The 14,604-nt window shown below is 42.3% G+C and overlaps 2 protein-coding genes across 3 annotated transcripts; one reads left to right on the forward strand and one right to left on the reverse strand.

The window, feature by feature from the left end:
* Positions 1-905: 905 nt before the first annotated feature.
* klhl42 (kelch-like family, member 42) lies at positions 906-4,065 on the reverse strand. Its single transcript, XM_017716362.2, has 3 exons — positions 3,264-4,065; positions 2,984-3,177; positions 906-2,290 (listed from the first exon to the last, which is right to left on the reverse strand). Exons 1-3 carry the CDS (start codon positions 4,028-4,030, stop codon positions 1,833-1,835), a joined length of 1,419 nt encoding a protein of 472 aa, XP_017571851.1. The 5' UTR covers positions 4,031-4,065; the 3' UTR covers positions 906-1,832.
* A 737-nt stretch (positions 4,066-4,802) lies between these two features.
* On the forward strand, positions 4,803-13,249 carry cwf19l1 (CWF19 like cell cycle control factor 1). 2 transcript variants are annotated; one of them, XM_017716360.2, is made up of 15 exons: positions 4,803-4,904; positions 5,871-6,116; positions 6,987-7,071; positions 7,158-7,242; positions 7,347-7,448; positions 7,743-7,957; positions 8,053-8,168; positions 8,265-8,349; positions 8,459-8,605; positions 9,527-9,668; positions 10,293-10,372; positions 10,667-10,876; positions 11,479-11,598; positions 12,559-12,656; positions 12,763-13,249. In XM_017716360.2, the coding sequence occupies exons 2-15, from the start codon at positions 6,091-6,093 to the stop codon at positions 12,905-12,907; spliced, it is 1,656 nt and encodes a 551-aa protein (XP_017571849.1). In that variant the 5' UTR covers positions 4,803-4,904; positions 5,871-6,090; the 3' UTR covers positions 12,908-13,249. The 2 variants fall into 2 exon arrangements, with proteins under 2 accessions (XP_017571849.1, XP_017571848.1); XM_017716359.2 differs by lacking the exon at positions 4,803-4,904 and adding an exon at positions 5,414-5,774.
* Positions 13,250-14,604: the final 1,355 nt, after the last annotated feature.

Genomic DNA, 14,604 nt, shown 5'->3' on the forward strand with positions numbered 1-14,604 from the left:
ACTAGTTTACCCTTTGTTAAGCTACAAGGTTCACACAGAACCTCCAGAACTAATTTGGCCCAAACATAGAGACGTATAGAGCCATACCTTTGAGAATGCTTTGATATAAACTGCTCTTTTTAAAGCAAAAAAGCAAAATGTGACTGAGATATTGAGCTATTAAGGGTGTCTTCTTCTAAGTCTGAATCTCAAGTGGTTCCCTACTCCCTGCAGAGTGTAGTGAGTTTTGAAGGAATTGCTTCTACATTCAAATAATCTATTATATTATATTCACTTATATTCAGCTCTAAGCTTGACAACTCCCAATCTAACATTTAGTGCATAATTTGAATGTAGAATATTTTCGCCATGTGTAGTGCAGAATATATATAGAGAGAAAATTTGTCATTTTCCATATGAAATTACTGGAAGTATATAATATCATTGTGCAAGGGATTCCGCTTACTTCTATTGTTTTTAAACAAACACAGCATTTTCATTTGGTTTATACATATTTAATAGTGTTTAACATGTACACTTATAAGGCATACAAGACTTTACAGTCAGGGTTTCCTTTAAGATGAACCAAAAGGCAGCTACATGACACATTTTGTAGTGTGTGACCTGACATGCGCCCACAAAACAGTCACCAAAATCACAATCACCAAATCAAAATGTCACCAAAACTCCGATTTCAGTCGCTCGGTTTATGAACCATAAGTTCTCACCTAAACACAGCATTCCTATCCTCATCCACTAGCACAACAAAATGTTTTTGAGTGAAGCCATTTCTGCGAATAACTTACACAACTGAATGCCTGTAATTACTGATAGAAAAACTGTTTAAGAACAGTAAATGGTGTTGATTGAAATTGTTCTCAATTGAACACACTAACAGAAAAACAGTCAAATAAAGAGGCAATACATTCCCTTCTCCTGATGATTTTATTGAACTTAAAATCATGACTGTTTTCAAGGCATCTGTGGCAATATTCAGTACTGTCACACATTCAGACTGGAAACTGCTCAAAACGAAGCAAAATTAAAAAAGAAACCTGAATGAATCAAAGGTCAACGTAAAGTACTGCATTCAGGAGGGCCACCACCTTAACTCTCGGAAACAGACGTCTCTTCAGAACATTTGCACATTTTGGTCCTTTTGCTAGAAGCCCTCCACATCACCATTCAGTCAAAATAAGATCACAGCTGTTTTGGTCAAGTGCTTTTGTATATGTACTAGGCCTGAAAATTCAAGGCCTAAAATGGTAAGGTACTCATGAAGCTTGAGCAGTAGTTAAGACTATTAATGCTTTCTGATCAGACTCTTAGTGTTCTATCACAACCAGGGCCGTGTAAAACCACAGCCTTTTGCTGCCAATCATCAGTCAGTAGTGCATTTATATATTCTGTATAGGGAATACAGACAGTAAGTACATGCATTGGCATTAGTAGTTTTCGTGCAAGATGGGAAAATCTGTTGCAACAGTGCACTTGCTCCCATATAAAGTGTTTTATGTATATCTCAGCATAAGCTCTGTGCTTAAATTCAAGTGTGCCTCAACAACAAGCTGTTATCCCGACCCTAATTGAGGTACAGTGGATTGTTTGTTTGTTATTAGTGCAAACAACATTCATTGACCTCAATTTTGAGCAACCTTTCATCAGCCCTTCTCTTGTAGCATGCATCTCTGCAGTAACCCCCTCACTGACCCTGAATGCGATTGCTTCTGACCCCATTTATCTCCGCCGCTAATTTACCACCATACTCTAAGATTGCCGCATGTACTGGCCAGGGCATACACGGCATCCCTCAGGAGGCTACTTAAGATGGCTTGCGCATGGTGCTTTCTGGCTCACAGGATGTTAGGCAGGTAGAGCGAGCACAGCAGCATGTTCTGGCCCAGTCCGGGGAAGCGACGAAAGGCCTCCCAGGCGTCAGAGAAGATGTTGTACTTGAGGAAGACGCGGTGCTCCAGGCTTGTGGGCAGACTCATGTCACGACTCATGATGTAAATGCCATCATTGTGGAGAGTGCAGGTGAGGTTCAGGCCCGACTTGGACGTGTTCTCCTTCAACTGCAGCCACTCTCCTGTCCGCACATTATACGACTGCACCGTCAGCATGTCCTCCGTCTGACTGGCTCGCCGCTGGCCTCCGGCCACACACTCCAGCTCATGCGTATAGCCACCTACCAAGTAGATGGTCTCCTCCACTGACAGCATCTGCTGCTTCCGCACGTGGGCTGAGCAGGTGCGGAACACTGACCACGTGTCTGAGGTGGGGCAGTAGCGCAGAACATCAGTGTTCCTGTCTGCCAGAGAAAAAGGAAAGGAAGGTTCAGATCTGTGTCTGTGCCCAGAGTTTGAGCTGCAACTTGATGATGAATCCATCCACAATAGTGTGATTAATCAACTAATTGAGCCTTTATGCCTTCTGTCGTTCCTCTCACTATGCCCCCATAACAATGCTGCTATCACTTAAAGGGTTTCCTGACTTGAAACTAGCATTGATTTTGTTATTTGATGCATTTTGTCATTTTTAGGGAGCGGCCATGTGCTGGAGGTTAAGCAACCAGCCTTGTGACTGGAAGATTGTCCGTTTTAACCCCTGAGCTGACAATATGTGCTGAAGGGTGCTGTGTAATAGGGCTGCAGGTGTGCTCACTGCCCCCTAGTGTGTGTGTGCATTCACAAGTGTGTATGCGGGTGTTTCACTGCACAAATAGGAGGTGAATTTCCTCATTATGGAACTAATAAGGGTCACTTAACTTCATTCTGTAGTGCAGCAATGCATCCCTCAGCCTTAACAGAATTAATGACTTTGTATCCTTTTTGTGTTTTCATCCCTCATTGTTTTCTCACTACAATACCCAGCATGCACTGCACATAAGCATTGGAGTGCTTGCTTCTCCTCCTCCCACCTTCAAGATACCTGTGATCTACTCTGACTCTGACTTTAAGCTCCTGTGTGTATGTGTCCTCTCTCTAAAAGGTTGCATACGCACCTCTGGCTGTGTAGCCACCCATGACGTAGATCATGCCCTGGCACTCGCAGGCAGAGAACTCAGCCAGAGGGTTCGGCATGGAGGAAACACACGTCCACCAATCCTGCTCAGGACTGTAGCACTCCACTGTACCTAAGCAATGACCGCCCACTGCATACAGCTTCCCACTCACTGCCACCAGCTTAAAGTTGGCCCTGAGCACAAACACGACACACAACTGGTCAGAAAGACAAACGCCCGTTTAAAGGACACCATACTTGATCTATGCGTATACAGATACCTCTTCTGGTTCAAAGGCGCTATATGATTCCATTCATTTTTGCAGGGATTGAAGCAATGTGCTGCAGAGATTTCTTGGCTTGTCATTCGGTACCCACCGACGATGAAAAGGTAGTTATCCAGCACCGCAGAGCCGTACCCTCTGACGCTGACCATGTCTGGGGGCAGGTTGTTGGCGAGCGGCTTCCAGCGCTGCTCTAGTTCCCCGTACCTCAGCATGGACCATGGTTCGTCCTGGTCAGCAAGGTCCAAGCAGGTGCCCTTAAAGTCTCCAATGGCCACCAGAGTGGCAGTGCCCCTCATGCGCATTTCTTTGACCTGCTCCTTCAAAGAAGCAGGCAGGACCTGAAACTCTGGCCTGCGCAGCATGGGATGGTAGTGACAGCTCATGTACTTGAGGCATGCTGTCCGTAGGTCGTGCGTTCCATAGACCTCCGAGAGCTTGAAGAGTTCAATGCAGTTGTCTTGGCGGATTTCGGACAGGAGAAGTTTCAAGATGGGCGTCACCTGCAGGAAAGAGGCCGTCTCGATCAGGTCCTCCAGCGTCTCATTGACAACCTGAACTTTAGATGTGTTGATGAACTCCAGGACCAGCTCCAGGCCTGGCACACTCAGCCCCTGCAGCTGCACAGAGTCTTCACCGGCCTCCCTCATCCCAGAGCTGTACAAGGCACGGAAGTAATCGCTCTTCTCAATCAGCTTGCTCTTACTCACGTTATACGTCCTGTCCTCCATAACGATCTCGATAATCTGCTCTGGTGCCGACATGGTCACGTTGTTTCTGGCATGCGGAAGGAAAGCAAAGAAGAGTGCACTTGGTGACCAAGCTGAGGTTTACATCAACTCTGCCGACAAGTCAGGCATTAGCACAAAGTGTTGGAAATGGACTCTAAAGACCGAATAGCGAGGATGGTCTCCACATTCAGATCACAATACACTGATCTACTCTGACTTTACAACACAGCCTCCTCCTGTGCGAGTCCCCTCTCTGAACAGGCCGTGCACGCATGCTCTCCTTCTTTCTGGCTTGTGAAGGGAAATCAGAGTGCTCTCCTTGGTGGGTTTACATTTCTACGGAAGCTCTGCAGCAGAAGCTCCGCAGAGGCTCCTGAGGCTTGACCACTTCCAAAGCCTATATATGGGAATGTTCTGGCCCGGCGGGTGTTCAGGGCCGACTCTGCTCCCAAACTCCTCTCATGCTAAGCCGTAGGAGGGATAAATAAGCCCAGCAGGCATGAGGACGGGTCGCGTTGCTCCATGTGGGCTCTGAGAGAGCTGGTGCTGCGTTTGTTTCAGCTATCCTGAAAATCCACGTCCCGTTTCTCGGACTGAGTCGTCAGGAGCGCATCCACTGTGCAGAAACACAAACAGCGCCATGCAACACTGCAGCTACGGAAAGCGAGAAGGTTTAGGAAGGGTGGGAATTTGCGCTTTCACGCCGTGTAGATTATTGATCCTGGACTTTATTTGACCCTTGTCGCTTTCCGCTGTTTCGGTGCAGTGTGTGCGTGTTCCTGTGGCTGTGACGGATCTGAGGAGGGACTGAGAGCTGAGCCTAAGGCGGCTGAGCGTCCTCTTCTTTAATGCGCTTCAGAGAACGACTCCGCTCTGCCCGCTCACACGGTCTGAAAGAATCGTGCCGGTAGCCTTATGTTCACACAGCACACCGTGTGTATATTTACACATAAACTATCATGTTTCCGGCCGCTTTTCAAACCTTGTTTTTTCGTGTGATTTTATTACTTCCTGTTTTGGTTTGTCGCAGCTCGCACGTCACGCTCGCACCCTGGGTAAACCGCTTGCCGTCGCGTTTTGCGCATACACTTTTTAAAATTTTTAAATAATGTTTAATTTGTGTACTTTGCCAATAACGTATAAGATTTTGACTGTTAAAATCCATCCTTTTTAAAAAAAAATTAAACAATGTTTAATTTGTGTACGTTGCCAGTAACGTGCAAGATTCCGCCGGTTAAAATCCAACCTTTTTTATTTTTTAAAATGTTTAATTTGTGTACTTTGCCAATAACGTATAAGATTTTGACGGTTAAAATCCATACTTTTTTTTTTAAAACAATGTTTAATTTGTGTACTTTGCCAATAACGTATAAGATTCTGACGGTTAAAATCCAACTTTTTTTTATTTTTTAAATAATGTTTAATTTGTTTACTTTTCCAATAATGTATACGATTTTGACGGTTAAAATCCAAAGGTTTTTTTTTTTTTTACATGCTTTTATTTCACGTATTTGAGGGAGGACATGCAGGAGCCACACCATCACAAGCCCAATAATCAACGAGTAATTATCGCTTGTTTGGCTTTTATGTGCAATACAACATCTACACAAAAGTCTGTAGTTAATGTGGCGTTTACGATGCGAAACTGCGAGCGACGCGTCTCAAACGCCGCACTACAGAAACACGCGGAGCAGCGCAGTGTGCAAAGTAGGTGCGCAAGACTGACTCGGTGGTTGCGCCCGTGTGTTTCTTTCGGGTAGAAACGTGTGTTCTAGTGGTACGTTCAGCTAATCGTTCGCAGTTTTTTACGCTTCGTTTAATTATTTACACTGCCTTATTTCCATATAACACACCTTAATAAATTCCTTCTCAGTGAGCGGCCACGCTGGTACACTCTGATTCCTGCCGGACCGGCGGACAGAACCGTCCTGCTCCTGTGTTGTTGTTGGGGTTTATTTTGTCAGCGGACGCTGAAGCTTTTCAAACCCAGCGAGGAGAAGGAGGAGGAGTAGAAGGAGAAGGAGAAGAAGAAGAGCTTCAGTCCGCAGCTTTACTGAGCCCGCAGGTCTATCACAGCCTGGCCGTGTGTGTGGATGATGGAGGAGAAGCCGCTGAGAGTGTAAGAGTCTGTTTACTGTGTTTACAGAGAGTCGTGCGAGCCCTACTATGTGCTGAGAGGCTGGAAGGGAAACGCCACCAAATTTTCAGCACAGCTCAGATAGTGCGATGTAAACAGAGTTACTGGGATTGGTAACTGTGATGTTAAATCGTTCGTTGTCAAATAATTACTGACTTTTTTCAGAACCAGCGACAACGATATCTACAGCACGAATATAGCCGTTTGATGTACTGACCAAAAGCACCAGTGACCCCGCACGTGTATTCTGAGTTTTTATATGCAATGATTGTGATGTTAAAACAGTCATAAATCCAAAATAAAGTTCCCTTTGGGGACTGTTTTGGCTTGCATGCATGTCCATCTGCATATGTGAATATCTCCATCATGAATAACCGAAACACTGTACAGATACAACTGGCTAAATAAAACAACACTAAGGATGCACTGAAATGGGAATGTTGGACTGATGCTGATATTTTTTGTGTACCCATTGATGTCTATACTCATGCCAGTGCATGAACATTGATAAAATGATGAAATTGGGATGAATTTGGGATTAGCGTTACAGAAAAAATGTATTTTTTATTTTTATTAGGTTAACAATGCAGTAAAATAAATAAAAACATAAAATAAACATACAACCATGCACCCCTACAAATAATGAATCAAGCTTGGATTCCTAATATTTTCTGGAACACTGTTCCCGTGTCTTTCCTAAATGTGGCTAGAACATACTAGCTGAATGCTTTTTTTTCTTTGAGTTATTTCGAGACTTTTTTTTATTGTTGTTGTTTAAAAGTTATATTTGCAGTTATGTGTTTTTTTTTTTTTTTTGTTGTTCTATAATAGTCCTGGTTTGTCTTCCTTTAGGCTCTCTTGTGGGGACGTTGAAGGTAGAATCACTGCGTTGTTCAACCGGGTGAACACAATCCAGAAAAAGAGCGGGCAGTTTGATGTAAGTAACTTTTTCTGTTAATGTCTTTTCCATAATCTTTGGGAAACAAAGAGCCGACACACATTATATCATTTCTGAAATTGCAGTTATTATTATGCGTTGGTGAATTCTTTGGTACGTCTCCTGAGGCTGAAGCTGAGTGGGAAGCATACAAGTCTGGTGCTAAGAAAGGTATTTATCTCATTGTCTGTAAAAACTAGTTAACATTGTTACAGAGAAGCTAAAGGTTTTATGCTGGTTTTTGTTTTCATTGTTGTTCATTACTCACGCTTAAGCTCCCATCCACACATACGTTCTGGGGGCCACCAGCCAAGAGACCGTGAAGTACTTCCCCAGCTCTGATGGTTGTGAATTGGCTGAAAACATCGTCTGTTTAGGTAGGAAGCTTCTGAATTATTATCTGTCCAAAGAAAATACTTTATCTCGAAACTGCTAACTTTGCAGGAGAAGGCAAAACATTCTTAGCTTTTAATGTGAGTTGATCTAAAGAGCTTTTATTCCAAGTGACTTTTGGACCACTTCTAATGGTACAACCGTAATTAAATGTTTACGCAGTTTAAAGGACAGCTGTTGTGTTTTAATGGTGGGGGAGTGAGAGCAGGCAAAAGCCTAGTGACCGTGACAATGTTTGCCTGTTTGCCGGCTCACGTACAGGACTTTTTGGATTGCAGGCCGAAGGGGTATTTTCACAGGAGCTTCAGGCCTCCAGATTGCATATGTCAGTGGCAGAGAAGCTCAGCAGGAGCCAGCGCCTGCACACTGCTTCACTGCAAAAGATCTCACATCCCTGCTTACTCCTCTGGTGTCCAGCTCGAAGTTCAAAGGAGTTGACATCCTCCTGACCTCTCAGTGGCCTCGAGGAGTGTGGCAGTATGGGAACAACCCGGTTAGTACTTTCTAGTTTAAACCCATTATTTCCTGAGGGTGTTTTAGGTGGTCAGTATTTTTAGCCTATTTAACTTAATGTTTTTTTTCTTTTAGGAAATTGACACAAAGTTCTGTGGAGTTTCCTCCGTCGCAAATCTTGCAGAAAAGCTGAAGCCTCGCTACCACTTTGCCGCATTGGAAGGGGTTCACTATGAGCGGCTGCCATACAGGTCTTTTCCTGCATACAGATGACCACACTATGACCACACATTTTTTTTCTGTATTGGTTGAATAATTTTTTGACAAATGTCTTTTTCATTGTACAGAAACCATGTGGTTCTTCAAGAGAACGCACAACATGTCAGTAGATTTATCGCCCTGGCAACAGTTAACAACCCTGCTAAGAAAAAGGTAGGCTGTTTACATTATCCCATCCCCTCTGCACTTTCATATTTCATAGTTTTAAGTGAAGAAACATAAAGACTGAAATGCTCTGTGTTCTGCTGGTGTTCTCTCTTAGTATTTGTATGCATTTAACATTGTCCCGATGAAATGTATGGACGCCGTGGAGCTGGTCAAACAGCCTCAGGATGTCACAGAGAACCCTTACAGAAAACCACTGAAAGAGGGAAAGAAGTATAAACCTCCTCCCTCTGCAGTTGATGAGGTGCGTGCATGCTTGGTTTTTAATTATTTATTTGATTGCAGCCTTTTTGCTTGGTATTTCTCATTAAGAGCTACATTTTCTACTTTTTTTTAAAATAAGGTATTGCTGTAGTATGTAAACATTGTTAAAATGTATGAAATGACTCCCCAGTCCATACACTCTATATATTGTGCCTAATCTACAAAAACAGCCTGTTTTGATATCATAAGAATCAAATTTTTAACTCCTCTCAACTTGTTTAGCTCTGCCGATTCACACTGAAGTATTAAGGGGTGTTTCAGCCTGAACTGAGAAGAACAGAACACAAGTTATTTACATAAATCATTTTTAAACACGGCAAAAAATGTTATCTTAGCAAGTGAAATTTTTAATTTAGTCAAAATATCTAATATTACTCATTTTGAGAGTATTGTAAGCTTATTATAAGGTTTTCTTACTCAATTGTAGACATTTTTATTTAACTGATTTTAGTAAGTTAAAGTATTTCACCACACTGGCACATAATTTTGCTTGATTCAGGCATCTTTAAGAAAGATATCACCATGCCTTGAGAGAAATTGACCCTCAATAAAATCCCGTAAAACGAGTAAAATGTGTCTAGAAATGATTTGCATGACTATAATGAGCTTAACACAGTGTCACAATGAGAAACATGAGATCTTGAACAAATGTACGGTCATTTAATTGGCCAATATGTATATAATTTTGCAGTGAATGCACAGTAATAAAAACAGCCTGTTTAATTGAGGGCTAAAGTGTGAGTGGAAATTGGACATTAGAAGTGGACTTCAAGGGAGAAAAATTAAATACAAGATAAATGTCCTTTGTCCATGGCATTTTGTTCCACATACTGTTTCTTGAGATGTTTGTCTTTGACCTGTTGTGGATTAAAGGCATTAACGGTGAACCTCTGTTGAGCAGGAGGAACCTGTGTCTCAGTTCTTCTTTGATCTGGGCCAGAAGAAGCAGCAGCATCACCGGCACCAGCAAAATCAGGGTGCAGGTCGGAAGCGGCAGTCGGAGGGTGACGGATCCAGCCAGCCCAAACAACCTCGCAAACCCCGTGAGTCTAACCAGCCTGCTGTCAGTCATTGCTCCTATGTACTTAGTCCATTAACACAAGACAGAATTCAGTGAAAAACTCCTGCCCTGCACATTTATTTATTTTTTTCTGCTATCATAATTACCTGATCAGTTGGTCAGGTGTTTGAGCAGGCAAAAAAAAACGAATTTTGCAAAGCAGGGAAATTCCTGATCTAGGGTAGAATGTTGGTCCATCAAGTCTTGGACTTGTTTTAGCAGTTTATTACTGTTTTTGTGCGACAAGCTAATAGTTAGAATGAGATGTTGTAGGTTTGATTTTAATAGAGTCAGATGTGCACCATTTATTTATTTATTTATTTATTTATTTATTTGATTGATTGATTGATTGTTTGTTTTTGTCTAATTTCTAATTCTTTACAGCCAAATTAGCCAATGGCTGATTTTTATTAGCCTTTTTTTTTCTAAAGAAACTGTCTGGGATTAATCAACATATGGAACTCACTATTGCATTTCCAGTACTTTCGTTTAACCAAAGTTGCAGTACATCTTGTCATGATCCCTGATCATAACCAGTTTTTCTTTTGTTTAATGTTACAGGCATAATTTCACTCTGCATATTATAACGCTCTCCTCTTGCACTTAGCTCAGCCTACTGGACCCTGTTGGTTCTGTTTAGCCAGCCCTGAGGTGGAGAAGCACCTGGTCATCAGTATTGGGACACATGTGAGTTCCATTTATACATAAATATACACTCCAGAAATATAACATTGCCGTACTTCACAAAGTTTTTATGGTATACGATTTGTCACAATATATCTGAAAAGCTGAAAGAGAATGATTACTGGCGACATCTATAAGATGCTTAGAAAAGCATACTGTGACACTTTGTGGCAATAATGATAAATATTGTCACATTGCCTGGCCGTACGTCAAGCACAACGCACAGCTTAACGAAAGACCTGTGTGCTTCTGTATGTCTATACGTCTAGAATTAGCAGGATTGTCTTGCTTCCACAGTGTTACATGGCTATGGCTAAAGGCTGCCTCACCCCAGACCATGTGTTGCTGTTGCCCATTGGACACTACCAATCTGTGGTGGATCTGCCGTCTGATGTGGTGGAAGAGCTGGAGAATTACAAAAGTGCCATCAGGAAATTCCATAAGAGCTGCGGCCGGCGCTGCATTCTGTTCGAGAGGAACTACCGCAGCCAGCACCTTCAGTTACAGGTGACTGGGCTGCTGTCCCCTTGCTGCAATACTATATTCACCACAATTCATTAGAAAGATATTCTTATTCTGTAGTTCACTCGAATTCACTGTAATACTTTTTTCTAAAGAATGTGATGCAGTACCTCTACTGTCCACTTAGCAATGAAGAATGATAGGGCAAGCAGTCTGTATATGGCACAACATCATAAAAAGAAGCCTGTTTGGCTTCATCACCTGTGGTTGCTGCCCAAACGGGCGGACCTGTTGAGACCCAAGGTCAGTCCAGCAGCACCACATACATTAAGGTTTTTGAGCCTGGCAAACCACATGCACCAGGATGGAGATCTGAAAGGCTCCAGTTCTTCCTCATTTTCAGTCTCACATACATTATTCAATCATCAGTTTAAGTCTGAGCAGATAAACACTGTCTGTCTTGACGAACAAACAGTCTGAGGGACCTGTTCCCTATGATGACATCACTCATCACATCTGATGCCATGTTTGATCTGATCAGACTGTAGTTAAGCCTTTCATCCTGTATTTATCTGTAGTATTAATATTTGTAAAATATAACTACAGCTGTCAGCTGTGAAAACCCTGTATAACCTTCTGGATGGTAGGTGGTGCCCGTGCCCATGGAGAGGTGCAGTACAGAGGACATTAAGGAGGCCTTCATGGTGCAGGCGCAGGAGCAGCAAATGGAGCTGATGGAGATACCAGAGCACACAGACCTCAAACAGGTACTAATAGCTTCTGCAAATAGGTAGAAACTTCATAAATATTAAATTGCCTAACAACTGTGGAAAACACTTGTGGCTTGAATAATTGTTATCAGGTATGTTCTATCTTCTTGACTGGTCATATAATACCTTTAGAAGGCATAATTCAGTAAAGTTTGTTTATTGGAGCTTGAACTCTTTTGGGAGTTGATCAGCCACTTTACTAGCTGCACTTATTATTTATATGGAAAGTAATCATCAGCTAAAATTGTAATGATTGTGACCGGGTTAAACGTAGACAGTGCTGTGTATCTAAATGCCATAGCTTTCCTGAGCTGTTTATCCACAGATTGAAAATAGGAACCTCATTATCTATATTAGAGTCATAAACCACTTCTTCTCTCTGCTGGAGCCTATCCCAGCGGAAGGCAGGATACACCCTGGACAGGTCGCGAGTCCATCGCAGGGCAGACAGACAGACACAGACAGTCATTCACACCCAGGGGCAATTTAGCATGTCCAATTAGCCTGACAGCATGTCTTTGGACTGTGGGAGGAAACCGGAGAACCCGGAGGAAACCCACGCAGACACGGGGAGAACATGCCAACTCCACACAGAGAGGACTCTGGTCACCCGGCCGGGGAATCGAACCCAAGCCCTCCTTGCTGTGAGGCGACAGCGCTACCCACTGCACCGTGCGCCATAATATTATATCAGTGTCATTATATTATTGTCTTTCTTCTATAAAACACACTGAGAAGTCACCACCTACAGCCAAGTGTCTACAAAACGAGCAACATAGATTTTTATTAAATTAATCCATAGTACTAATAACATTGTGTTCTGCCCAATGTCTCAGGCCACCTTACCCTGAGACTGAGACAAACCGACTCCAACATTGTCACTTTTATGACTAAAATGTGAGAAAATGTGTGTAGCATTAATAATTTGTGGGAATTCTTTCTGTTCCTTTATTCCAGATTGCTCCACCAGGAACTCCTTATTTCTATGTGGAACTGGATACAGGAGAAAAGCTGTTTTATCGCATCAAGAAGAACTTCCCATTACAGTTTGGCAGGTATACAACAATGTTAAAATTGAATTCTGTGAACACAGATTAATTTTGCAAACCATCTTGAGTAAAGATTGTGTGCATGTGTGTCTGGATCTGTGTATCTGTGCAGGGAAGTGCTGGCAAGCGAGGCAGTGTTGAACATCCCAACGCGATCTGATTGGAGAGACTGCAAAAACAGCAGAGAGGAGGAAGAGGCTCTGACGAAACAAGTCCGTTCCGACTTCCAGCCCTTCGACTTCACTCTGGATGACTGAAGAACGTGTCCAAAACAATTACTGTTTCTCAGGCATGGACACACTTTCACTCAGCCCATTTGTTCTTGCTGAATGCATCTGTTTTTCATTCATAGTACAGATTTTCAGATTTTCTTTTTTATGCTTTTAACCAGATGTTGGAGCTCTTTGCTCTCACTATTTTGATTGAACCAGTGACCACCAGACAATGATTGTCCCATGAACAACAACTGGAGGACTTGTTCTGGACTTTTTTTGGTTTTAAATTCATATTTTGGAAGTAACAGTCTGGTAGTAGATATTATATAGTCAAGGTTGTCTTTTTTTATCAAATAATTGTGTATTAAAAATACTTTTTCAGCTGTGGGCTCTTAATTTGTGTTTTTGATAACTATCAGAGTTTGTGCAAAGCACAGTGGGTACAACTACAGGCAGGTTGAGATCTTATGCTGACAGATGTAGAATGTAATGTAATGTGGCCAGTAATACAAGTGCCCTGCTTTCTCAGTAATTGTGCATGAGATTTTGAGTAGCCGACAAGGTTATGTTTGTGACCAGCATGCAGTTTAGTTCATACTGACTAGCAGAAGTGGTGCTTAGCACAATACATGACTAACACCAACTCACTTTCAGAATAGGTAGAGTGAAGGGACCCATCTGAGACTGCAGCTACTCTGGTGGCTTGCTCTCCAAGTTGTAATGACCAGGTTTAGGAGGTTCTACTGCTGCACCTGACTACACATGCAAAGAAGGCTTCATATGTTATTAGTAAGATTCCCCAGTTCAAACTCGGGGGGACCTCAGAAGCCTGGCAGATGATCGACAGACTGCACTGATTTCAGAATAAATATAAGAATTAAACCGCAGTGCCTCTTTTGACGTTAGGGGGGGGGGGACGCAGACACCATTATGACACATTCATTCATATGACATATTAATCTCTGTTCTGTTTCTTTTTTTGAGGGTAATTCCACTGATTTTTCACATTTCAGCTTTGTTTAGTTGTTGAGATGCAAGTCATTCAATGTCGTTTGAAAAGACTTGGCCACTTCACGGTGGTGTCAGTAGATACCAGGGGTTGTGATGTCTATAGCGCAAACGTAGTAATGCGATACATAACCCGTATGTATGTATGTGTGTATACATTTTTTTTTTGGTGTGGGTGTGTGTGTGTGTGTATGTATGTATATGGATATGTATGTGTGTATGTATATATATAATTTTTAATATACACACATATATATCTTGGTAAAATAGTAGTAAATCTGAAAATGTGTTTTTCTTGGGTACTAATTTGCTTTACGTCAGCCTGCATATACCATTCGCCATGAGGGTATTTTGATAATGTTTTATGGCAAAATCATATCTCAAAGTGATTTTTAAAAAATTAAATACTATCTGCCAATTATACAGTATGGAGCCCTGCTGGTGACATCCTGTATAAATAAAAATAAAATGTAAAAAAAAAAACAAAAAAAAAAAACACCTTATTAACGCGTGGGAACGAGATCCTAATGTGTGGCCACGACTTAGTAAGGCGTGGGAACGAGATCACGGCTTCCCGAGTTGTGGCCGCGCGCGTTAGGATCTCGTGCTGACGCTTTACTAAGGCGTGGCCACGACTTCATGATCTCGTTCCCACGCCTTATTTTTATTTATACAGGACGTCACCCGCGGGGCTGCGTAGTGCAGCGCAGCAGGAATTGTAAAAATTCGGT

This window comes from Pygocentrus nattereri, chromosome 11, assembly GCF_015220715.1.
Source record: "Pygocentrus nattereri isolate fPygNat1 chromosome 11, fPygNat1.pri, whole genome shotgun sequence".
NCBI classification, from domain to species: domain Eukaryota; kingdom Metazoa; phylum Chordata; class Actinopteri; order Characiformes; family Serrasalmidae; genus Pygocentrus; species Pygocentrus nattereri.

Excerpts from the sequence above, each read along its gene's own strand:
- cwf19l1 (XM_017716360.2), top strand. The coding sequence starts at position 6,091 with ATGATGGAGGAGAAGCCGCTGAGAGT. Across the intron at positions 7,449-7,742 it reads TGAAAACATCGTCTGTTTAG|GCCGAAGGGGTATTTTCACA; the intron begins GTAGGAAGCTTC and ends TTTGGATTGCAG. Across the intron at positions 10,877-11,478 it reads GCCAGCACCTTCAGTTACAG|GTGGTGCCCGTGCCCATGGA; the intron begins GTGACTGGGCTG and ends TCTGGATGGTAG.
- klhl42 (XM_017716362.2), bottom strand. The coding sequence starts at position 4,030 with ATGTCGGCACCAGAGCAGATTATCGAGATCGTTATGGAGGACAGGACG. Across the intron at positions 3,178-3,263 it reads GCGCCTTTGAACCAGAAGAG|GGCCAACTTTAAGCTGGTGG; the intron begins GTATCTGTATAC and ends GTTTGTGCTCAG. Across the intron at positions 2,291-2,983 it reads GGGTGGCTACACAGCCAGAG|ACAGGAACACTGATGTTCTG; the intron begins GTGCGTATGCAA and ends TTTCTCTGGCAG.